The sequence below is a fragment of the Phaseolus vulgaris genome, chromosome 6 (assembly GCF_000499845.2).
Source record: "Phaseolus vulgaris cultivar G19833 chromosome 6, P. vulgaris v2.0, whole genome shotgun sequence".
NCBI lineage: Eukaryota > Viridiplantae > Streptophyta > Magnoliopsida > Fabales > Fabaceae > Phaseolus > Phaseolus vulgaris.
The window spans coordinates 31,140,372-31,164,579 of NC_023754.2; the positions used below are offsets into that span (position 1 = coordinate 31,140,372).

A 24,208-nucleotide genomic window follows, 5' to 3' on the forward strand; every position below is an offset into this window, starting at 1 on the left:
GATTAAGAGAGTTTTAAAGCGGAAAAGAGATGACTTTTATATACCAAACGTTGTAATATTGACCAATAGAAGGAGATAAAGAAAATTCACATGCAAAAAACCCTAAGATAAGTATGAGAGTTAAAAGTATAAAATAGAGTTTTTTCTACATATTTTTTTGTATAGTAGTATATATAGATCCTCAACGATCATTTGATTGACTGTATGATTATCATTTATTATTTATTGTTTCATAAATAATTATTCATTGAGTAAGTAATTTTATTTATAATCATCATTTACGAATGACTTGATAAGAAAATATATACAATCATGCAAGATATATATTATAGATATATATTATTGAATATTACAAATTGTAATATAAATATGATAATATGAGATAAATATGTAATTTTGTGTGTTTCAAATGAATTTTTTGAAAGGTTTTATGAGAACAGTGTCATTTAATTAATTAAATTGTGAAACTGCTCTCATACCCCATCCAAGCAAAACCACCCTCTTAAACTTTGAGTTATAAGGTTTGTTATGAATGTAGTATAAATAATTTCTTCATTCTTAATTAATTTCACTTAAACTTTTATTAACAGATTAAAAATACAAGACATTGTAGAGTTTAAGATCTTAATATTTGTATGCATTATTTCTTATAATAAAGTTTCGCAAGAGATTATAGAATTCAAGACCTTCATGTTTATGTATTGTCTTTTTAATTATCTTCTGTTAAGTTTTGCAATATTTGAAAATAAACATTATTAGAGAGTTAGATGTAATTCCCTAATTAAGATGAAATATAATATTTGAAGTTTCTCTCATGCATTTGAAATTGAATTGAACTATAATTGTACACATAAGAAAGAGTAAAAACATTATTTTGATGCTTGGATTTATTTTACTGTAAAACTTATTTTAATTAAAAAAAATAGCACACTCATTTAGAAAACCTATCATGATGCAATTTGTCCCTCACTAATTAATTCTAAACAAAAAATAATATCAAATTTTTCTATTCTTTATATTTTGCTAATATTTTTTAATAATCGAGATTTTTTTTAATCATCGAGAATTTGAATACGACACATGCTTAATGCTAAAAGAGTGAAAATGGATGACATTAGATAACTATTATCTTGTTTGATATTTAAATTGATACTTTTCTTTAAAAGATCTTATTTTTTTATTGTTTGAAAACTCAATCGAAACCAAAAAAAATCTTTAAAATAAATTAAGACACCCTTACCTTGAAATCAATGGTCAGACTTGAATTTTTGGATAATAATAATGTGATTGATATATTTATTATTTAATTAAAATAAACTTACCCATAGTATTTAAATGTAAGTTTTTAACCAAATAATTTTAAGTTTGGTAAAAACAAGATAAACTCAATGTAAGTGTTATAAATTATATACACGGTTCACACGATACGGATACAAAGATACATATAATTTATAAAACGTAGGATACGAGTCACGAATATATATATATATATATATATATATATATATATATATATATATATAAATTAACAATAAAGGTTTATGTGCACAATTATATTTTAGTTGTTTTTTTAGTAGAAATATATTTTTCATGATTGGTTCAAAAATATTTATTATTTATTTTTTATAATCATAATAAAAAATTATACAATAAATTTGAGTTTTAAAATATTAATGTATTTATCATTTTTAAAATTGTTTGAAATTGTATTAAAATGGTTAGAAACCCAACAAATATTTTTTTGAATCGAACACTTCATCAATATGTGTCCTACGAATGTCAGTGTCCGACACAAACACACAATTTAAGAGGCTGGCGTGTCCGAATCTCATACTTATAAACCTAAGCTTTTCATCTAATTTCTTATTTTGGGTTTCTTTCTTGAGAATCCAACACCAAATTTACACGTGGGAATCTCCAGCATTGTGTGGTTCTAAATGAAGGGAGAAAGTCAAAGTTAATTATTTTCTTAATTTGAAAAAAAATGCTAAATATGAAGATCTCCATTGGAATAGTTCAACCTTGCTACATTTGTAAGCAATTAATGTATGTGTTATGGTGTCCTTTGTAAAATAGAATTGAACACAATGCATTGTTATCTTTATAATATTATTTATTTATTATTGTTTAGAAAGTAAGAAGAGAGAGTTTGCAAAAATTAAGGAGAGCCAACCGTTAACGGGTAACTGGCGAAAAGGGTGGGTTTTATATAAGTCAGAGTCTGTTGGTTTGGTTTGGTTGTGAGGGCCTCCTTCCTTGAAATTATTTCAACAACTTCAATTTCAACTTCTCCCAAAGCCTTAATCTGTTTAAGCACTCTTACTCTGCTATCAAAGGAAGGGGGTTCCCTCCCTAGAGCGGTTTTCCGATTTCTCGGAAACCGCTCTACCTTATCAACAACCACTTCGAAATCACTTGTAAGAAAGAACAAGAAATGTTGGGGATGAACAACAACATATAGCAACGCATTGCAAGCTTTAACTTTTGTCTGTCCATGGAATGTGCAGGTGCATGCCCATTGTATTTTGGATTGAATTTGAACAAATAATCTTGGTGGGTGGCGGCAGTAACTAGGAGAAAAGCCAGTATGTGTGCCATCCGCCAATGGGTTTGGCCTAAACCCTGTAAATGGGTGAAGGGAAAACTGATTGGATGTGGATCTTTCGGCACTGTTCATTTGGCGATGAACAAATCCACGGGTTCCCTTTTTGTAGTAAAATCATCAAATTCCAGGGCTGGACGTGAGGCTTTGGATGAAGAGGTCAAGATTCTGAACACATTGAATTCTGAACACATTGTCCAGTATTTAGGGGCAGAGGAGGAGCAGGGCAAACTGAACGTTTTCATGGAGTATATGGCAGGAGGTAGTTTGGCAGACGTGGCTCTCAAGTTCGGTGGGTCATTGGATGAAGAGGTGGTTCGGGTGTATACCAGGGAAATTCTTCACGGGCTAAACTATCTTCACCTTCATGGAATTGCACACTGCGATCTCAAGTGCAAGAACGTGCTTTTGGGTCCACCTGGGAATGTCAAGTTGGCTGATTTTGGATGTGCCAGAAGGGTTAAGGACTTGGTAAAGTCCAGTGGTGGGACCCCTCTTTGGATGGCTCCTGAAGTGCTGAGGAACGAGTCTGTGGATTTGTCTGCAGATATATGGTCCTTGGGATGCACAGTTATTGAGATGGCTACTGGCACGCCTCCTTGGGCTCATGAGGTTTCAAATCACATTGGTGCTGTGCTCAGGATTGCTCATGGTGATGGTATACCTCAGTTTCCACCTCATTTCTCCAAGGAGGGTTTGGATTTCTTGAGCATGTGCTTGCAGAGAGACCCCAGTAAGAGACCTACGGCTGAGCAGTTACTTTCTCATCCCTTTGTTACCTCAACACCTTCTCAACAGCAGCCTGCTTTCTCACCCGCAAGCGTCTTGGAGGTTCACAATTTCAAAGACTCTTGTGACATAGGTGAATTAGAAAGTTCAGTGGGGGATGATTTCTCATTCACAGACAGATTTGCATCTCACAGTGATTACTCCAACGGAACACCAGTATGTAAAGCGGAAGACAGTGCTTTGGGCTCTTCAGGGAATTGGATTACAGTTAGATCAGGCTGAAACATTGATGATAGAAGTGTTAATGTAGATAGACAATTTCAAATGTAAAGCTTTGTGTAGGAAACGAATAGGTTCTCAACTTTCAATGGCTTTTCCTTTGCATTTCAAATAACTTTGTCACCAAAGGAGTACTGTTGTATAGCCACAACTTCGTTATTAAAGCTGTCTGTCGTGGCATAAATGATGAAAGTTTCTACACCATTTGATTTTTGATATTAAACGAAAATTTGTTTGTGATTAATCAACATAGTTTCACTTCAAGTGCTATCTTTATTAAAAACTGCATACCTTGTGTGCGTGTGTGTGTATATATTGAAGGTGGGAATACGTTCTTATTATGACCACGTATGTGTAATTTAAATTAGAAGATGCTAATTACATAACTTCTAAGAGAACTATGTGTATTTCTCTTTGAATGTTTATTATTTCTATTTTGAACAAAGAATTAGTCAACTATACATCAATCATGTCACTAATCGAATCCCCATTTAATCTTTGAAATGAATCAAGTGTGTGCGTTTTCCATATATTCGGGTATCATCCCTCTTTTTTCTTAAATTTTTTGCCTTGCTACAAAAAAGAGTAATCACACTTAGCCGCATTCTCTTACAACAATCTTCGTAATCTCTATTACAAACAACTTCTCTTCTATTTTTTCAAATATGGCAGAGATATTTTGCAAATACAAAAAGCGTATGTACAAATTTACTATACATTTGTACAAAATAGAATTATTGCCATACAGAAACTTCACTGCAGAAGTTGAAGTTAATTGACACCTTCTACCCCCTTCAAAAGGTTCCAACATAGCATGAGAAATCCTATAACTACGCTTTCTCATAAACAGTTTGGTGTAATCTCACCCATTTATTGTATCCAGGAGTCAAAGATTCCTATTAATGGAAGAAATATCTCGGCCACCTTGTAAAGAAATTGGTTGCTCTCTTATGCGAGACAGAAGGATGGAAACTTGTTCTGTTGCAATATCTAACCGTTCCTTAGATTTAGCAGATTCTGTCATCAGAGATGAAACCATGTTTTGTAATAACTTGACTCTTTCAGCATGCTCGTTTGGTGGACTTTGAAGAAGCTTAGTAGAGGGCATGCTTATACGACGCCATCGAATAGGAAGATATCTATCTGGGATCTGAAAGCAATTTCCTGTTGAAAGAACTCTAAGGGAATGCCGGCAAAGAATACCAGTGAACTCAAACTGATGGCAGCTACAACTTATAATTCCCTCTTGAGGGCCCCAATAAACTTTCCGACCTCCCTCGGCTTTGGTGTGGTGCCTCACAAGAAAACCATCTTCAATTGAAAACGATGCATAATGTGCAGCCAGCACAAGTTGTTCTTGAAGCTTTGAAAAGGCAAAAGGAGTGAGGATAGTGGCTGCGTGTGATTCCATAGGGGCCCCTGTTTTGAGGCAAACATTTTGGAGATTCTGCTGCATGGTTTGTTGTTCTCCAGTTTGATCTTTAAAATCCACAGCAACAGCTACCTGATTGTGCAAAAAAAAAAAAAAACAAGTTAAAACGCAGATAATGATATTTCACTACAACATTGGATAAAACCAAATCTGCAAATACGCTTTAAAAACCAATATAACAATATCCAAACCAGTTGAGACATTAAGAACAATACCTGTTCAACAAAGTGTGCAAGGCGAGTTTGTGCACTTAGAAATCGTTGAATGAAAGCATTGATTGACTTTGACTGACCAGTTGAAGTCATTCCAGCAAGAAAATGGCTTCTCAGAAATGGCAACGCCCAAAGAGAGCGTGAACTATATAAATTGACCATGTGCCGATTGGAATGCAGCCCAAAAGAACAAACCATTTCCCTCCAACCTAGTTCAAAATCCTCAACTGACTCAAGATTATAAAGCCTGTAGAATTCAGCCTTCCACTCATTGTACCGTTCCCCCAGAACAGCATTAAACCAGGATGGAAACTTTGCTACTATCATCCATATGCAGAAAGCATGTTTTGTTGTAGGCATTTCTGTGCATAGTGCTTCTTTGAGACATATATTTTGGTCGGTTAATATAGTCTGTGGAGCCTTCCCATTCATGAACCCTAAGAAAGCCTTCCAAGAAGGTGATTTATACAAAAAAGAAAAACAAAAGGAACAGCAATGTAAATTAAGGAGATGCATAACTTCTCATAAATTTAGATTCCACAATTAAAAAGCGAAAGAAAGAAATTTTCAACAACATTCTTGTCCATTGCAAAATAATTGAAAAGAAAACGGAACTATGATAAGGTGGCTTACAACATCTACCAAAGCGCAGGCTACTCAACAAGAAAGGTTTTGGAGAGAAGGTAATTTAATTGGCATTCACTCATTACCACATAAACATTACTATGTCCTAGAAACTGCCATGCTGTTTATGGCTTCGATATAAAATTTGTTGCCCTTCCATTTCGCTTATTTTCACTAATTAGAGCAGTGTGTAAAAAAAATTAAGAGCCCACGACACAATTTGAATAAAAAACCAAATAATATTAACATTGATAACTTCATCACAGTACCTTCAGTGCCCAGGAAAACGACCTCACGGTTTCATCCCGTAAAAGTGTGCAGCCAAAAAAGCAAGGCATTCCATAATTATTTATTCCAACCCATATCCCTAGCGGCATGTCAAAAGCAGTTAGGCGGTGTGTTGTATCAAACACCACAGCGTCACCAAATATTTCAAACCACTGGATTGATGAAGCATATGACCAAGCAATATTCTCCAAACGGTTGTTTGCATCAAGTGTGTACTCAAATTTAAAATTAGGGTCTTTCTCCTTAATATTTCTGCACATTCTCAATAAATCCAAGCTTTCTTCTTCTGGATCTAATTTCCTAAATGACTGGAGTAAATTCCTTACGTCTTTTTCAGTAAAAGGCAAATATCCAGGTTCCACACACTTCTCAAGCTCCATAAGCCTCATCATTTGATGAACAGAAATTCCTGTTTTGGCAAACATCAGTATTCGATTTTTGTCAGCATCCGAGATAGTTCTGTATGCAGGGAGAAACCGAACTTGGTTTGGTTCCAGAAGTTCATGATTATGGTGGTTAGCAAAACCAGTGACACGCCATTCGGGAGCTCCAAATTCCGTTGTTTTGCTAATCCGCATGTACGCCTGACACCCACAGCGAGAAGACTTTCTATTTCTCTGAGGTTTACTTTCAGTTGATGTTTTGGCAGGAGTGTTGCCAGCACGGTGACAAACAAAGTAGCGCCTGGTGAGCCCTTTTCCAACACCATCTTTTCCTTCTGTGCGGTGACGTCTAATCGAAAAGCCACTCCTTTTGGCAAATTCACTATAGAACTCGTAAGCAGCATCATGAGTGGCAAACCTCTGACCAATGTACGGAATAGCATCATGTGTTGATTCCAAGGAGAGCCTGGTTTCATCAGGTGACTCCTCGGCGCTGCTTGCATCATCCAAAGACAGAGAGCGTTGGTCGGAGACATCATCATAAACTACCAACATAGATCCAGCATCTTCAGACATCATATATTTTTCCAGTGACAATACTCAGATAACCTATGGCAAATATTTTAGGGAGGAAACAGAGTGAAAATAATAATCAGCTGGCATGAGCAGAAAGATAAAAATACAGTCAACATTACAATACAAGTTAACGAATCAGTCAAATGTTTATTGCGTGAAAGAAAAGAAAAAAATGAGAAGAATTGCATGATGAAAGGAATGCAATTGTATGGTTTTTGAAGAGAAGAGAGAATGAAAATGCGAAGAAGGTTAGGTTAAAGGAAAAGAGAGTGAGAAAGAGAAGCATACAGAGAAGGGAAAGAGCGATTGAGAAGAGCGAAGCGGTTGAATCGCGAATTGGGTGGTTGGATCGATAGAGAAAGAAACGAGAAATGAAGAAAAGCTCCAAACAGTTTCAGATATAGAGCCACCGGCCACGCCACACATAGGGAGGTTAGGGTACACCTACACTCCGCAATTTTTATATTTCAAATTATTTCCTTTTTCTATTTCTAAAACATTTTTTTCTAAATTTTACTACAATTTCTGTAAGATTTAATCTTTCCAAAATAATAATAAAAAAAATCCATCCTATGTACAATAAGTGCTAAGCCTTTCAAATTTTCAACATTTCAAATTTATTTTGCTGGAAAAAAAATGCACTGCAAAGGAAATTTTTTCAACAAAAAAATAGGTAAAAGCCCATAAAACTCTCGCGTAAATCTATGCCTATATAAAAAAAATATGATGAATTTGAATAACTATTTTTTTTATGTAGTTTCTATTACTATTTAATATATTTCGTTTTATTAGTATAATATAATATTTTTTCATTTCATATAAATTATTTAAAAAATAAAATTATTTTTATTTTTTAAAAATTAATATTAATGGATAATTTTTATATACAAACTCATTCTCTCACTCTTTCTTCAATTCCTTATTTTAAGACAACAACATAAATAAGGAAATAATATATTTTCACCCTCCGTTTCCCCACTAAATTTCACATGTCAAATAAAATAACTTTAATTTCTAATTCATTTTCAATCACTTTTTTTGGAGCAACTTTGTTCTTTGATAAAATCATTATTATTTTGCATCTACCATCAAGTGAATCTTAATCTTAATGTGAATAACATCACACTCTTCGATCTCAAAATTACCAATGGAAGATGAGCAAAAAACATGAAGAATAAGAAAACTCAAACCGAAGAAAAAAAAATATTCATTATCTCCAACACCCCCCTCACGAACATATTATGAGTAGTCCAATAACAATCCGATAGCGGATAACCTGATAAGTCTAACAAACACCCGCTATGATAGCTTCAAAATGACTTTGATACCATATTAAGAAGTGAACTTTAAGCATAATTCAACCTCGTAAAACCAACTTATAAGATGAAGTTTGCATCCACTTATATATAATGAAATGTTTTTATCTCTAGTCGATGTAAGATCTCTAACACTAATCTTATTTAGTTGCTTATTACTCTCAAACTAATCTAATTGATCAATTGTCCCATTGTTCTAATAGTCAAAAGACCGTTTAATTGTTTATCTTGACGACTCCTCGACCATCAATAACTAGTAACTGGATAGGACATTAATATTAAACAACAAGTCACCAAGATTCACATAATTTAATGCGATTAGTTTACATAAAATTATTTTTATTTGAAGTAAATTAAAAAGTAATTTTTCTTCAACTATAAACATTAAACGAGCATACTGCAAAAGAACAAATTTGTTAATTGAAATATTATTTTTAGAAAATTCAGTAGAAACACCGTGTATTTAGGCCATCTTAAAGAGAACTTATATTATTTGAAATGAAGAGAATTGGCAAAACACAACTTCACTTACAATTCATTCACTCATCCAATTAACTCAGTTCTTTTATTTTAGTTAACCCTTTTAACTAATTATGTATCATCATGCTGCTTACTTTCACAATTCATAATTTAATTCACACGTATTTTCATTTCTAAATATATAAAAGTAATTTAACTTGTACCCAAAACGAATCTTTAGATACATTACTTACCTAAAATTGTTATTTTAAATTTAATAGTTTATCACGATAACTCTTTTCTATAAATTAATAAGTTACTAATATCTATTATTATTGCTGGAATGGTGCCAAGAGAAGAGAATATAAATAAATATAAATACGACGGTAAAGATAAATAGATAGAAAAATGATTTGTCTTTTATACATGAGATTTAATGAATTTATAGTTACATATTAATGTATGCTGTTTGTTGTACATGTGCGCATATTAATTATGACGTTTAAAGCAGTTAGTTTTTAATGTTTTTATAAGCCATTGATTTGTTGTAATAATAAACCATTAATTAAATAAGTATAATAAAGCTTTGTTAAATGATTTTTAATTATCCAATCACTTGATTATCTACCACAAACACTAACACACAATATTACTGATATTTATTTTAGTATAAAGATGTTTTTTTTTATATGATTTATAATGATTTGTTTTTTATTTTTTAATCATAATAAAAAATTATAATTTTAAAAAATAATATATTTTTCATTTTTAAATATTATATTAGAATCATATTAAAATTATTAAAAATTTAATAAATATTTTTTAAATACTTTATTAATACATATTCTAGGACTTACGAGTATCTATATTCGATACGTGTTTTACGAGTATTTGTATTCGATATGTTTAAAACGAATATTGTCTGAGTCTCCTAATATCAAACCAAATTACACTAATTTTAAATATTGGTATTCGGTCCCCTTTCTTTAAAATTAAATTAAATTAAAAAGTTTCCAGCACACCACAGCCTTATTTTATATTTAATGCTTCATTCAATGCTTATTTATTACCTTTTCCCTCCCAAAATAAACATTATGCTTACATAAATAATTTTAATTTAATTTCAATAATATTTTCATACGTTTTAAATCACAAAAATAAAAAAATAACATTTTATATCGAACAATAAATTTGTTTGAGTTGTATGTTTGGCATCCTGAGCGAAGTACAACGTTGGTTTCTTACATGACACTGATTCTTTGTTTGTGTATATGTTTGCAGCAATAGCGATCTCTTTTATTCGGTCTTCTCCTTTTCTCCCTTTCTTTCTCCAACCAACTTTCTCTTCTCCTATTCCTTCCTTTCCCATTCTTCTTTCTTCTCCTTTCTTCCTTTTTCTTCTTTCAACCATTCTTCATTTCTTCACCTACAAAGCTTATCGTACGTAACACTTATACCCCTTTTTCGCCACCTCTCACAACTCTCTGCACAACCTTCAACAATGAAGTCTTTCGATTCTGTAACTGTAAGCTTCTTCCAACCTCTTACAACTCACTTTCTTCACTAATTTTTGCCTCACCGCCCATTAAACCTGCTTCCTACTTTCTTCATCCGTCAACTTATAACCACCTTTTCAGGTTCCTCTCTGCTCAAAATCTGTGATTCCCTGCAAGTTTTTTTCCATTCCTTTATTCTGTCACTTTCTGTCCCTCTGCCTTTCTCTACTTTCTTTTTCTGCGATTCGTTTCACATTTTCACCCACTCTATTTTCATTATTGATTTCTCTGCTCTATTGGCTGTACGCAGGATGTATTATCTGATTATAACCTTTCTAAGAACTCGTCAATAGTTTATTGAACTGCTTTCATTTACCCACTTGTTGCTATTCTAACCGTTGTCTTTGCCAGGGACTTGTCTTGCCTGAACCCAAGAATAGGTTGTTCCTCTGGAGTGTCCTCATCGTTGTTTCTTTGATTTCTGGTGCTTATTTCGTTGGAAATGCCTTTTTTGCTAATGAATACAAACAGGTATGTATTATTGTATTTCTATCCCCTCAAGTTTTAATCTAAGTTACAATACCTGGCAAATTATGATTTTTACTGTGAATTTTGTTGTATTGTTGCTACTCCCATTTTTTCTTCTTTATGAGAAAAAAGTATTATCAAACTGATATTGCCGTAGATATATATCTGGGAATTTGAAAAGGTATACTTATACATGCCACCTTAGTTGACTCTCTCTATGAACAATGCTTCGAAAGTGTTACTTTTGGTAAAGTGGTGGGAAAAATATAATGCTACATGATATTTGTTCATTTGAGCATTGGCAAGATGTATCTTCTTGCTAGTATTTGCTGCTCGCAATTGATTTAACAAAATTAAGATTCACAAACTTGGAGTGTCGAAGATTGTTGGTAGCACTCAACTTTTAGGCTCCCACAGTTTGTACTTCTAGTTGAATTTTAGTTAGTCTTGTTTTTATTTTCTGCAAGTGAAAATGAGTTTGCTTACTTGAACATATTCTGGGTATTTTATATGCAGAGATTAGCACGATGGGGACTAATTCGTACAATACCAGATTCAAAATCAAATGCTTGCAAGGTTTGTTATTTTGGGGGGAGAAATTGTTTTTTATATAGCTTTTAAGCTTACCTCTTTGGAACTATCTCTAATTCTCTTCATTTTTCCATTTTCCTAGAGACAATGCTGGCCTTTTGGAAGTGACGCATTGCCTGAAGGAATTATTGCTAGAACATCTAACTTGGAAATGCGGCCTTTATGGGACTCTGGTAGAGATCATGTATGTGTAATGTGTGCTTAATTCTAGTCCTTCATTTATATTACAGAAATTCACTTAAGACTCTTGTAGTGTTAATCTTAAGCTTCAGAAGATAAAAATGTTGCTAATCCACTGTAAGTTCAGTCCTTCCTTCCCCAAAATATTTTTGTTTCTACTAAAGTTGGTTCATTGGAGTTTGATCTTGAACAAGTAATTGATGTGCTCAATTAATGTTTTAACTCTGTTGACTTCTGTTGTACGTATTAAGAATTGGTGTATGGACAAGTCGGAATTATATTTTAGAATGTTACTTTTAGTGGTGTAATTTTACTCCATTTATTTTTAAATGCACGTTCTGTTTTGGATTATTGGAGTGTGCACAATGATGACTTGCTGAAAGATACGATGACTTGATCAGCATGCATATCAGAGAGAGGATAACAATAATTTGCTCCAGAAATTGGAATTGTTTTTTATTGCTCTCAAGAAATGCTCATGCATAAGATTAAAAGTCAAAGGAAAATAGTACTTTACCAGATATTAAACTTTAGAAGCTGGGACAGAACTCGCTTAGATGTGGTGATTCTACTGTATATTCTTTTGAAAACAGATATCTATATGTATGAGCACCAGTGAATAGAATTACAATGAAAAATAAAGACTGAAACAAAAAAGATAAAACAGGGTATTCAAAAGCCTCTCAACTCTTTGTCACTGTCCACTACTTATTTCCTGCCTCTCTTTTCTCTCTATTCCCTTTCTTCTAGGCACACAAGTCAAGTTTCTCTCTTGATTCCTTTGATTCCCTCTCTTGTGATCTGCTTCATTAAGCATTTGACTCTCTTTGTATAAATAAAGTTTAGTAAAGACCCACTGATTGAAAGGGACCAGCTTAGGTAAATAAGAGGATTACTAGGAGATTGGGACTCAGTTCTGTTAACAATAGAATAACTACTTGTATATAGTAACTAGAGGGATAAGGGGTGCTGGTTAGAGTCAGCTAAGAGTTGCGAGGAGGAAGTTGGACTTCGAAGGGAGAGAAGAAACTACCTGGGAGTTACAGAGGGAGATGGTCACCCCCCAGGATCTCTGGTTTAGCTGCCCACTGATACTGATCAGAGTGGTTTCTATAATAAATATCTGTTGTTCTATCAATTTCTGATCTTATCTATCACTGTACATTTGTTAAAATCCTGCTATCTTATAGGTTGATGGTATATGCCTTATTGATTTTCTTTCTATGCATCACTTTTTCTTTTCTTTTTTCCGTAGAGAATTATAAAGCGCCCATTGAACTTGTTGGCTATGGCAGTAGGACTTAAGCAGAAAGAAATTGTCAGCAAAATTGTTGAAAAGGTTATTATTGCTTCAATTTTTGTTTCATCTAAAACTCGTTATATCTGCTGACTCATGGCTGATGGCAGTTCTTGTCAAGTGATTTTGTTGTGATGCTTTTTCACTATGATGGTTCTGTGGATGGATGGAAGAGTTTGGCTTGGAGTAACCATGTCATACATGTATCTGCTATCAATCAAACAAAATGGTATAAAAGGCCCAAGTAAATTTGTTTTCACTAGTTTTAATGATCTTTTCTGAAGATTAAATTCATGGATAAAGATTGAGTGAAATAGTGCTATATCATGGCATAGGTGGTTTGCAAAACGGTTTTTGCATCCAGACATAATTGCCGAATACAACTACATATTTCTTTGGGATGAGGACCTTCTTGTTGATAATTTTGATCCGAAAAGGTAAGTTTTTTTTGCTTCTATTTTATAAAATTTCTTCGAGAGAGTAGGATGATACTAAATTTAGGGGTCTTAGTTGACTATGCTAGATGAGAAGTAGTAATTTTTTTTTCATCTATGGGGATTATTTCATGCCTCTTATAGGATTTGTTGATTATTTGGTAGGTATTTATCTATTGTTAAAGAAGAGGGTCTTGAGATATCACAGCCAGCTCTGGATCCTACCAAATCTGAAGTACATCATCCACTGACAGTCCATAAAGCGGGATCAAAAGTGCACAGGTTGACCTTATTTCCCTAACCTTTTGCAATAAGCAGTGTTCCACTGGTAAATTCACACCTTTATCACAAAATTACAGCCAACATGGCTCTGTTTAACAATCTTAAATATTTTGTAGTTCCCTGTCCTTATGGGGGTTACATTTAAAAAATATGTGCATACTCAGACACACAGCATCTCCACAAAGTGTACTACTCTGGAAAAATGTGCCCTAACAAAATATTTCCCTTGCTATTTATGTTACCAATGTATATGGACAAAGTTTTTCTTATATAGGAGACTTTTCAAAGCACTACTTTGGGCTTATGACCTCCCTGTAACCTTTTTTTAGCTTATTTTAATTAAATACATAACAAACCTGTCAAAGTAAAATTTGTAAGGCTTATTTTCTTAAGAAGTGGGCTTTCTTAAGATATTTCAGTAAATTTCATAGTTGAGCTTGTGAATGATAGAAATTTATAGAACTTAATGAAGTTGTTTACTCAAACACAGCCTTAATTGAGTATGCCTACAATTATTACAACATAACTGTTGAAAAACTGTCTTAAATGTTACCTTTGAAGAGACTCCAAAAAAGCCTAGTGGAGTGTCATAGTGTGGGAACCACCAGGACGTAGGCTCTTAGCAAGTTGAGATTCCATATTAGTTGATATAAATAATGTAGTCCTTACAAGGCATGATCAATTATCACCTTAAGAACAGGTTTTGTGGGAATTGTTACATCCAAATCCCAATTTCTTAGAGTAACCAACATGATACTGCATAAATGAACTGGATTATTGCACAGATCCTAGTCATTCTGCAGGTTACATTTCACACTATATGTATGCCTCATACACACATTACATCTCTGTAAAGTGTGGTAGTGTGGAAAACATGGACAAAATTTACCCCTATTATTTATAGGCGATTTATTTGCTGTTTTTGAGGTTGCACGTACATATATGCTACAGGGGATTTTTTACTGGGAATTATTGTTTCTAAAAAAAATTGCTAATATTATTTTTGTTGTTGTGTCTATACAGAAGGTATTATAAATTAAAAGGCAGTGGAAGGTGTGATGACGACAGCATTGCTCCTCCTTGCATTGGGTAAACAGTTGCACACTGTGTGTTTTGTACTGTTTTCTATTCAGTTAACTCACTGCTCATTCTTGCTATTAAATTGGATTCAGAATTAAGTATGGAAAGGATTTGTTTTGCAGTTGGGTGGAAATGATGGCACCGGTATTTTCTAAAAAGTCTTGGCAATGTGTATGGCATTTAATCCAGGTATGGATATTAAAACTAAGAAAATTTGTTACTGAATCTTATTGTGAAGACCATGATGAACTTTTTATGCTTGGAAGCATTATATGACATGTTAGCACAGATTTTTTTAATTACTTTTCAAGTCTGTCTGAGAACATTATATAACATGCTAGTACAGTTAGAAATATCTAACTTTCTATATAGTTGGAAAGTTACTGCTATTATTTTGTTCAGTAGTGAGTGAGTATATAATTTTTTAATTGAGCATGGTTTCTTCTTTTACGGTCATGTATTCATATTCATGCAATCATCTTTCTATCTGCAGAATGACTTAATCCATGCCTGGGGCCTGGATAGGCAACTTGGCTATTGTGCACAGGTAACTTGCTTGCTCCACAACAGCATATTCATATCAAGCCAAGTACTTCCAGTGTGGTTTTTACTCATCTCTCAGCCATATTTCAGGGTGATCGAATGAAAAATGTTGGTGTTGTTGATTCTGAGTACATAGTTCATCTGGGTCTGCCTACTCTTGGGGGCCCAAATGGCAATGAGGCAAGTGATTTCATGTCTACACATAGTGTAACTTGATGATAACAGTCGCACAGTTGTCTGAATTTAAGCCGATTCTCTATAAACTTCCTTGTTATTAAGATTTGTATGCTTGACTACTTCTAGTTCCAGTTGACAACATATTAAATCATAGTAAATCCAGGTATATCTATTTGTGTTTAGATTTTTTACTGATAGTCTAATGATTAATAAGGGTTTTTGTCCTTTGATTGCAGGCACCAACAGACTCTTCTGGAGGTAATGCTAGAGCTAAAGTAAGTAACATAATTGGATAATGCAGATTTTATGGAGCTTTAGATCCATTTGCTGCCCTTATTTGACAAAGCAATATGATACATGCAGGTTAGGATGCAGTCATACATTGAAATGCAGGTTTTCGGTAAAAGATGGAAAGATGCAACAAAGAAAGACAAATGTTGGATTGATCCATATGAACAGCAGGCAAACCTGACAACCCATTAGGGTATTTTGTTCATAGTCATGTTTGAAATTGACATGCCACATGGCTTCCGATTTTTGTTTCTAGTCTGAGGTGTTGGGTCTGGTAAGAGTTTGCAGGAGCTTTGCTCCCTTTACCATTATTCTACCTAAGCCATTCATTTCCTTTGTGTATAGGGTGTGGTATAGAGGTGTTCATATTGCATAGTTTATTTTATTTTTTTCAAGGAAGGTCAATGTAAAGAGGTGATTCAGAATGTAAAAGTTACATTTTGCACTGTCTTTTTCCAGGGAAGCAGGAAGTTGTGAGTGTTTTTTCCTAAATGTATGTTTTTCTATGTTCAATGATATTTTTCGTCTTTTATTTATAGCATATAGTCTCTATATTTTTCTTTATTGTTTTAATATTGATCTCTTATTACTTATATTTTTTATTTTATTATGCTGTATATTAAAATATAAAAAATATCATAATAGAAATTAATATAAGTTACAAATAAGTTATTTTAAAATATTACAAAGACAACTAAATTTTTTAAAAAGCAAATGATAACGAAAGCTACACAGAATGCTATACAAATTAATCCAAATAATCCAAATAGTGAAAGATAAATTACAAAATAACACTATTATATCATACTAACCCAATGTTTTTATTAGTTCTGATACGATTTGAGAAAAAAATTACATGAATGAAAAATGTAAAGAAGTTATTTATTAGTTTTTAAATATAATGTTTCATATGCTTACAAATGATTAAATTGATATGTGATTTACACAACGTAATTAAAATATTAAATGAGTTGTTTTTACGTAGTTTTTATTATAGTTACTGAAAGGACCAGAGGAAATATTGTAGAATAATTATCTATAACAATAATTAAAATGAAATATTATTGAATAGTATTATAATAAACCCTAATATAAATTAAATTATAAATGTGGTAAAGTTAAAATTAAAATAGAAAAGAAAAAAAAAAGAGAGGAAGGAAGTGTTCCCAAATGTGAAAGGGTTTCTTAGGGTTTAACACAGCGTTGGTGTGGGAAGAGTGAAAGAAACACATTCACTTGGCATTCCATTACGACATCAAGATGTTGCTTCACCGCCTGCTCCTCCGCCGTTTGTCCTCCATCGCCGCCTCCCGTCCCATCTTCTCTCTCACCCAAACCCGTTCCTACGCCTTCTCCTCCGCCGAAGAAGCTGCGGCCGAGCGCCGGCGACGGAAGCGGCGTCTGCGCATCGAGCCTCCCCTAAATGCTATTCGTCCTCCTCCGCAGCAGGGCCCTCCGCGTGACCCCAACGCTCCTCGCCTCCCAGACTCCACTTCGGCGTTGGTGGGCCCCCGGTTGAGTCTCCACAATCGCGTTCAGTCCCTCATCCGCGCGGGCGACCTCGAGGCGGCGTCCGCCATTGCCCGGCACGCGGTGTTCTCCGTGACACGGCCAACCGTGTTCACCTGCAACGCCATCATCGCCGCCATGTACCGGTCAAAGCGATACGAGGAGGCTATTGCCCTCTTCCACTTCTTCTTCAACCAATTCAACATCGTCCCAAACATCGTCTCTTACAACAACGTAATCAACACCCACTGCGACGAGGGTCGCGTCGACGTGGCCCTTGAAATCTATCGCCACATCATCGCCAACGCTCCTTTCAGTCCCTCCCCCGTCACCTATCGCCATCTCACCAAAGGTCTGATCCAAGCCGGTCGGATTTCCGAAGCCGTGGACCTCTTGCGCGAGATGCTCACCAAGGGCCATGGCGCCGATTCCCTCGTCTACAACAACCTCATTTCCGGCTTTCTCGAACTGGAGAATTTGGAGAAGGCCAATGAGCTCTTCGACGAGCTTAAGGAGCGGTGCCTGGTGTATGACGGGATTGTGAATTCCACTTTCATGGAATGGTTCTTCAAAAAGGGAAGGGATAAGGAGGCCATGGAGTCCTACAAGTCCTTGTTGGAGCGCCAGTTTAGAATGACCCCTGCCACTTGCAACGTTTTGTTGGAGTGTTTGCTCAAGCATGCCAGGAAAACTGAGGCTTGGGCCCTGTTTGATAATATGCTCGACAATCACACCCCTCCCAATTTCCAAGCTGTTAACTCTGATACCTTCAATATTATGGTTAATGAGTGCTTTAATCTTGGAAACTTTGAGGAGGCCCTTGCAACTTTTAAGAAGGTTGGTACCAAGGCTAATTCTAAGCCCTTTGCCATGGACGTTGCTGGCTACAATAATATCATTGCTAGGTTTTGTGAGAATGAGATGCTTTCCCAAGCCGAGACTCTGTTTGAAGAACTGTGCTCTAAGTCTTTGAGCCCCGATGTGCCTACTCACCGAACTTTGATTGAAGCCTACTTGAGAATGGAGAGGATCGATGATGCTCTCAGGGTGTTCAACAGAATGGCGGATGCTGGTCTTAGGGTAGTTGCTGGTTTTGGTAACACGGTGTTTGATAAATTGATTAAGAATGGTAAGGCTATTGACTGTGCTCAAATTTTGAGTAAATTGGGAGAGAAGGATCCCAAACCAGACCCCACTTGCTATGAGGTTGTAATCAAGGGACTTTGTGCCCATGGCTTATTGGACAAAAGCGTAGAGCTGCTGGATGAGGTTATGAGGTATGGTGTTGGGGTCACTCCTGCCTTGCGGGAATCTGTTACTGAGGTTTTTAAGGAAGCTGGGAGAGGTGATGAGATTGAAAGACTGCTAGATATCAACAGATTTGCATACACTCCTCGTCCACCCCCTCCAAGACCTGCTTACCGTCCACCACCAGTCAGGTCCCCCTCGCAAATGGCAGTGGCGCCACATAACCCACATTCTGGCCCTCCTCCCACCACACATATGGCAGCTCAGCTGCACCCGCCACCACCTTTTCAAATGTCAGGAGCTACACATAACCCACCTTCTGGGTTTCCAGCACAAAAGGCGGCACATAGTCCAACACCTCCTTCTCCTCAAATGACTGGAGCACATTATCCACCTTCTGGGTTTCAATCGCCACCTTCTCAAATGGCCGGTGCACCACATAATTCACCTTATGTGGCTCCACATCAAGTGTTGGGACACCAACGCCCGCCAATGCATCAACCTTCGTGGGGATTTTCTCCTCCAATGACTGGGCCTCACACTACAGCAGCTGGACCTTCACCTCATATGTCAAGACAGCCTTACCCTACTACGTCTGAATTTCCTTCTCAAATGAACAGGGCATCCCCGCAAATGACTGCCCATCATTATACACCATCTGGACCTTCACCTCAAATGGCAGGATATCAGCCTTATGGAACACCACGTGGGCCCCAACAAATGTCAGAACCACGATATCCATCGTCAGGATTCACCCCTCCCATGGCAGGACAACACCATCCACCAGCCGGACCAGCTCCTCCACTGTCCGGGTCATCTATTCCTTCGTATGGAGCATCACCTAAAATGTCACCGCCTTATCCTACAGCCCCAGGACAATCATCTCACGTGACTGGACCTGGACCATATCACCCGTTGTCAGGAGTAGGTTCTCACTTTGAGGAATCACATCAACAACAATCAGAAGTTCCTGAACAGGTAGCCGTTTAAGTTTGCACTTCAAGTCAATTCTTAGTACTACTGGTTCTCTTCTTAATCCAGCGAAGAGTTGTTCTATCATTGCCATATCATGATCCTCTGTGACACCGAGTTCTGCTGTTCGGAATCACTAGATATTTATGAGTTTATAGATGATGATACAAGAATCTACATTGACTTATTTATCTGACATGTAATCCTTCCCTGTATGACATGTCATTTATAATTTATTCTTATAAATCAACCTTCAATATCATGCCTTGATATCTATCTTTTTCTTACTGCCATTGATATTCTTTCCCATTTAGCCAGAAAGAAATGTAAGTTTTTTGCCTCAAGAATTATATTTAGACTATGTACTGGATTACCTCTAAGCTTAAGCTCTATTTGGAAAAAGAATTTGAGGGAGGTAGTGTGCTTTCTTTTAGGAGAATTTGAATTTCCTTATGATAAACATCTTGTTAAGATATTAAATGCAAAAGTTTTAAAGTGATCAGCATCTTATCGATATTTAATCAGAATTAGAAATCAATTCTAACAAGGTGAAGTTTTAGAAGACCGTGGTCTCTTTTGGTTGCTCTTTCATTGCTTCACTAAGAGACTCCTTCTTAGAAACAAACAATAGCAATTTTCTACGCCAGCTCATAAAAATGCTGCTGATATCGCCATTTGTTATTGGCTCATTAGACTTTGTTTTTCTATAGGTCTAAACAAAGTTTAATTGAGTCCATTATTGTAGATAAAAGGTTCATATGAAATCCATTTTATATATAGCTCTGATACAGATCGTATGCAAATGTATCATTAAATGCATGTAGCACATATCTTGACCCTTCAGCACAAGGATATACGCAGGATGTGTGTCTGAAGCGACATATTTTTCAGAAAGTTGAAATTGTTCTACTTAGAATGAATATTGCTTTGCCGCTGGATTTGTTTTTCTAACCGTCAATGTTCTCATTGTCATTTTATTTTTTATAATTCTTGTCTCTGTTTAGAAGGCCTAGGCACAATCCAAGTTCAACTGTTCAAACACTTGCTTCTGCCTATGGTATCCAATATGCTAATTGTCAATTTTCTGCTGCACTCGAGAAACTGAAAGTGTTGTCATTTGCCCTGGTCTCTATTTCCTGAGATTTGTTTGATCTATAAATAAAATGGGAGAGTTTTCAACTCAAGACACACAAAGCCCAAAAGATGAAATAATTACATTCATGGAGTTTCAGACTATGGGAGAGATATTATAAAAACCATATTTGTTTCGTATATTTCCATGACAGCTTAAGCATTATGTAATTCGTTTTTTTTGTACTTTTGAGCATGTACGAAATTGGTATTGCATTTTTTAATCAATTGTGTATATTGATTTTACTTGGACATTGAGCATGCAAATTAAGAAGGCTCAACTATCCAATATGAAACCATGTCCTGGGTAGCACACCTTTCTTCTCCGGGTTATGTTGATCTTGATCACTGGTTATTAAATGTATATCGTGAGTGGCGCCCTTGCTGATATTGTCTCTCTTCCCTTCCAGTCAATAATGGGAAAGGCCCCTCAAAATTATCTTGAGTATTGATGCTTCCAAAGTATATGGTTTATGTTTTGTACATTCTGAAAGCGATAGTTAGAACTTAGAAAATGTGTGCTTGCGGAAGTCACTTTCCAAGCAGAATTGGAAAAGGCCCCTCAAAATTGTGTATTCTATTCAACTCAGCTTTTCAAGCAGCTAGGAGAGTGACTGGGTGAACAACTGGGTATATTATATTCTTGCTTTCAAGCAGCTAAGAATTCATATAAATTTTGCTCAATACGCAGATTTTTTTATGAAAAAATATATAAAGTTGGTATCCCGAAAGTGTCAATCATAAAAAGTTTATTAACGACGCCATTATTGGAAAAGAAGGTAAAATACATTAAGGAGGTTAAAAATATCATATTTCTTATAAATGTCTCTGCAGCATTACAAAGTCGATAAAATTAAACATAAAATAGTCATTTATGTATAAATTCACGAACTAAAAATGAATCGAAAACTATACCTAAATGACCAAAAAATGAAGGTTTTGCTGATCAAAATTCCGAAACCTTTTTCTCTTATCATCTCTAGTCCTTGCTTCACAAAATGTCTTTCATATGATTGACCACAAATCCAAAAAGGTTTAGGAGCCACATAAATACAAAATAAATGAGTTATTCTCATTATTGTCCAACCTACTTAACAAACCATCGTTTTAGTCTCTCCTGAAAAATCTTTAAGGTTATGAAAATGTACAAGTAATATACAGAGAGTATTCATTAATTTACTTTTCATGTTGATATATGTTATTAACATCGAGGAACTAAATTAAAAGATTCTCAATACTTCTTTTGAGGAAGGATTTTTCAATACTTAAAAACTACGTAACAATTTGTATACTTTAGGAAGCACTTACCTACGTCCATTACTTTCAAGATAGAAGGTCTTACAGAGAAGAAATTGGTGGTTTATTCCAGTTTGTTTGAGGGCAGATGGAAAGTTGAAGATCTGGAAAAAGTTTGTCTCTTCTGCCAATGAAAGGGGAGCACAAGGAATTGAGAATCGGTAGAAAAAAAATTCTGTATTGATGGATTCCTTCTTCGAAGGAACGAAATGCATTTTCTGCAACAATTTGGTATTCTCTGGCAGAGAACACAAAATTATCTAACAACACCTGTACAGCTATTACAAAGCAAAATGATTTTGTAATAACATTGTTAAATTCTACCAAAATCTAGAGATGGAGAAAATAAGTTAAACATCTCATCTCTTGTGTGTAAACTAAAAGAAACAGATCAAAAGTTCATAACTTGAGAAGACAGGTTAAGCAAGGGCTCGAGTGCAGAGGGATCAAACTTGCGGGCAAAGAGGTAACAAATGGACGTCATCTCGGAATTATATCGACAGAGGGAGCCATTGTTCCTTATAGCCTGAATAAAATGGGCAGTTATATTGGCTCTCCCAAAGGATGCAGGATGAGGACCCAGCATTGACCAGTCAACCCATGTGACTGTTCGATTGGAATTAAGAGGACCATGAAACATGTTCAAGAAGGTTGGAATGTAATGCTCATCTGGGTAGCATGCAGGCTTACAGTATTTTCTGAAGAGGGTATAATATTTGGTGTCAGAGATTATATACACAGCCAGAGAACGATTGAGTTCAAACCACTGAGACCCTTTACGCCAGTGTCTGAGTTGAATATGAGGAAGCATACTGCGACTGTAGCGACCGCGGCCATAGCGGGTGGGATCGTCGTAGGATTCAACAAAGCTGTGGGCGGAGTCAGTGAGATAACGGTAGACGGTGGGGAAGTTGTAGATTGGGATGCAGCTCTCGGAGAGAAGAACAAAGCGCTCGTTTGAAAAGTCCAGCAGAGCATTCGCCAGAAGCCGTCTCTCAGCATCTGCCAGAGTAACAGTTCCCCACGAAACATCCTGATAACAATCAAAGAACATGAATGCGGAGATGGAAGGAAAGAAAAAGGAGAAACAAGAGTGATTTGTGATGCGATGAGATGTGATTTTACCTGGCTGGGGATTTGGCGGGCGTAGAAAGGGGAAGAGAGGGAGACGTTGAGATGGAAACGGGGAGGGGCGTGGACGTAGATGTTGAAGAGAGGAGCGTGGCCGTTGAAGAATCGCTCCCAGAGGGGCAACATGGGAAGGGGACCCCTGGTGAGGAACATGAAGGCAACCTTGGGGATTCTGCGGAAAGGGTACCCTTCTTTGTTCGGCATCAAGGAAGCCCTCCAGAAGAGCTCATCGTCGGAGAGCGTGTGAGTGAGGTTGGGAGGATGAAGGAAGTCGGCCATGTCGAGAGGCGGAGGAGGAGGAGGAGGAGGTGGTGGTGGTAGCGGTGAAGGTGCGGTGGTGGAGCAGTTTGAAATTGGGAGATAATTGTGGAGGGGGAGGGAGATGAAATTGGTGTTGTGGATGTGAGAGCTGGTGGTGAGACCCATGACCACTCCGCCTGCAAACACCACAAGGTATGTGAGAATTTGAGCCAATCTGAGGAGCCCAACGTGCTTCTCTCCCTCCTCTCTATCCCTCTGATTCCGTCCCATTGTTTTCCTCTTCCTTCTGATTCACCGATCCTGAACAACGCGCCGCCGCGACCACTTTCACTCGCTCAGTTGGATGGGTTTGGATGAGTGGAATGAATGTATTGATGCACAGATGCATCGATCATCACCCTTCCACCGTTTCAACTTCCAATCGATCCCCTTTCTTTCTCGACGCAATCACGCAATCACCCAATCACTCTCTCATGGATGCGATCATCTTCTCTATCTCTTTCTCTTTCTCTCTTTCTCTCTTTCTCTTTCTCACTCACCCTTTTCTGCCACCTCACTCACTATTACACACCTACCCTAATTTCAAATTTCAATTAAATTCAAAATTTCTTTTTAAACCCACCTCATTCATCATTCATCACTCCTTTTTCTTTATAAATCCATGCCAACTTTTTTTACCTTTCAACTTCATTTTAAGCAAGATCATTTTTGGAAAAAGTTGAAAAACTAAATAAAATAATGAATTGAAATGAATGTTGAGAGGAAATTTTTGGAATAAAGTGTATGAATTTAATTATTTTAATAATAATATTAAGAAAGGTAATTGTGACTGGGGAACTAAGTTATTATGATTTGGTGTTT

General features: G+C 36.0%; 5 protein-coding genes across 5 annotated transcripts; 3 read left to right on the forward strand and 2 right to left on the reverse strand.

Annotated features, from left to right (window-relative positions):
• Nucleotides 1-2,208: 2,208 nt before the first annotated feature.
• Nucleotides 2,209-3,874, forward strand: LOC137832935 (mitogen-activated protein kinase kinase kinase NPK1-like). Its single transcript, XM_068641340.1, has one exon. The coding sequence runs from the start codon at nt 2,588-2,590 to the stop codon at nt 3,611-3,613; it is 1,026 nt and encodes a 341-aa protein (XP_068497441.1). The 5' UTR covers nt 2,209-2,587; the 3' UTR covers nt 3,614-3,874.
• Nucleotides 3,875-4,196: 322 nt separating this feature from the next.
• Nucleotides 4,197-7,583, reverse strand: LOC137832933 (protein FAR1-RELATED SEQUENCE 11). The gene is made up of 4 exons (XM_068641339.1): nt 7,414-7,583; nt 6,148-7,158; nt 5,258-5,701; nt 4,197-5,114 (listed from the first exon to the last, which is right to left on the reverse strand). The coding sequence occupies exons 2-4, from the start codon at nt 7,126-7,128 to the stop codon at nt 4,497-4,499; spliced, it is 2,043 nt and encodes a 680-aa protein (XP_068497440.1). The 5' UTR covers nt 7,129-7,158; nt 7,414-7,583; the 3' UTR covers nt 4,197-4,496.
• Nucleotides 7,584-10,106: 2,523 nt separating this feature from the next.
• On the forward strand, nt 10,107-16,340 carry LOC137832936 (uncharacterized). Its single transcript, XM_068641341.1, has 14 exons — nt 10,107-10,425; nt 10,808-10,927; nt 11,441-11,500; nt 11,598-11,699; nt 12,951-13,034; nt 13,103-13,221; nt 13,328-13,429; nt 13,592-13,708; nt 14,732-14,797; nt 14,911-14,977; nt 15,282-15,335; nt 15,422-15,511; nt 15,745-15,783; nt 15,872-16,340. Exons 1-14 carry the CDS (start codon nt 10,402-10,404, stop codon nt 15,989-15,991), a joined length of 1,164 nt encoding a protein of 387 aa, XP_068497442.1. The 5' UTR covers nt 10,107-10,401; the 3' UTR covers nt 15,992-16,340.
• A 584-nt stretch (nt 16,341-16,924) lies between these two features.
• LOC137832937 (pentatricopeptide repeat-containing protein At1g10270) lies at nt 16,925-19,790 on the forward strand. The gene has a single exon (XM_068641342.1). It carries the CDS (start codon nt 17,060-17,062, stop codon nt 19,544-19,546), a length of 2,487 nt encoding a protein of 828 aa, XP_068497443.1. The 5' UTR covers nt 16,925-17,059; the 3' UTR covers nt 19,547-19,790.
• Nucleotides 19,791-22,106: 2,316 nt separating this feature from the next.
• Nucleotides 22,107-23,964, reverse strand: LOC137832939 (glycosyltransferase BC10). Its single transcript, XM_068641346.1, has 2 exons — nt 23,081-23,964; nt 22,107-22,988 (listed from the first exon to the last, which is right to left on the reverse strand). The coding sequence occupies exons 1-2, from the start codon at nt 23,615-23,617 to the stop codon at nt 22,347-22,349; spliced, it is 1,179 nt and encodes a 392-aa protein (XP_068497447.1). The 5' UTR covers nt 23,618-23,964; the 3' UTR covers nt 22,107-22,346.
• Between the last annotated feature and the right edge of the window lie 244 nt (nt 23,965-24,208).

Bases quoted from the DNA above. Each gene is read 5' to 3' on its own strand.
- LOC137832939 (XM_068641346.1), bottom strand. From the start codon at position 23,617: ATGGGACGGAATCAGAGGGATAGAGAGGAGGGAGAGAAGCACGTTGGG. The intron at 22,989-23,080 runs GTAAAATCACAT...GATTGTTATCAG, and splicing joins CCCGCCAAATCCCCAGCCAG to GATGTTTCGTGGGGAACTGT.
- LOC137832937 (XM_068641342.1), top strand. From the start codon at position 17,060: ATGTTGCTTCACCGCCTGCTCCTCCGCCGTTTGTCCTCCATCGCCGCC.
- LOC137832936 (XM_068641341.1), top strand. From the start codon at position 10,402: ATGAAGTCTTTCGATTCTGTAACT. The intron at 13,430-13,591 runs GTAAGTTTTTTT...ATTATTTGGTAG, and splicing joins GATAATTTTGATCCGAAAAG to GTATTTATCTATTGTTAAAG. The intron at 14,978-15,281 runs GTATGGATATTA...TTCTATCTGCAG, and splicing joins GTGTATGGCATTTAATCCAG to AATGACTTAATCCATGCCTG.
- LOC137832935 (XM_068641340.1), top strand. From the start codon at position 2,588: ATGTGTGCCATCCGCCAATGGGTTTGGCCTAAACCCTGTAAATGGGTG.
- LOC137832933 (XM_068641339.1), bottom strand. From the start codon at position 7,128: ATGATGTCTGAAGATGCTGGATCTATGTTGGTAGTTTATGATGATGTC. The intron at 5,702-6,147 runs GTACTGTGATGA...CCTTCTTGGAAG, and splicing joins CGTTTTCCTGGGCACTGAAG to GCTTTCTTAGGGTTCATGAA. The intron at 5,115-5,257 runs GTATTGTTCTTA...TTGCACAATCAG, and splicing joins TTGCACACTTTGTTGAACAG to GTAGCTGTTGCTGTGGATTT.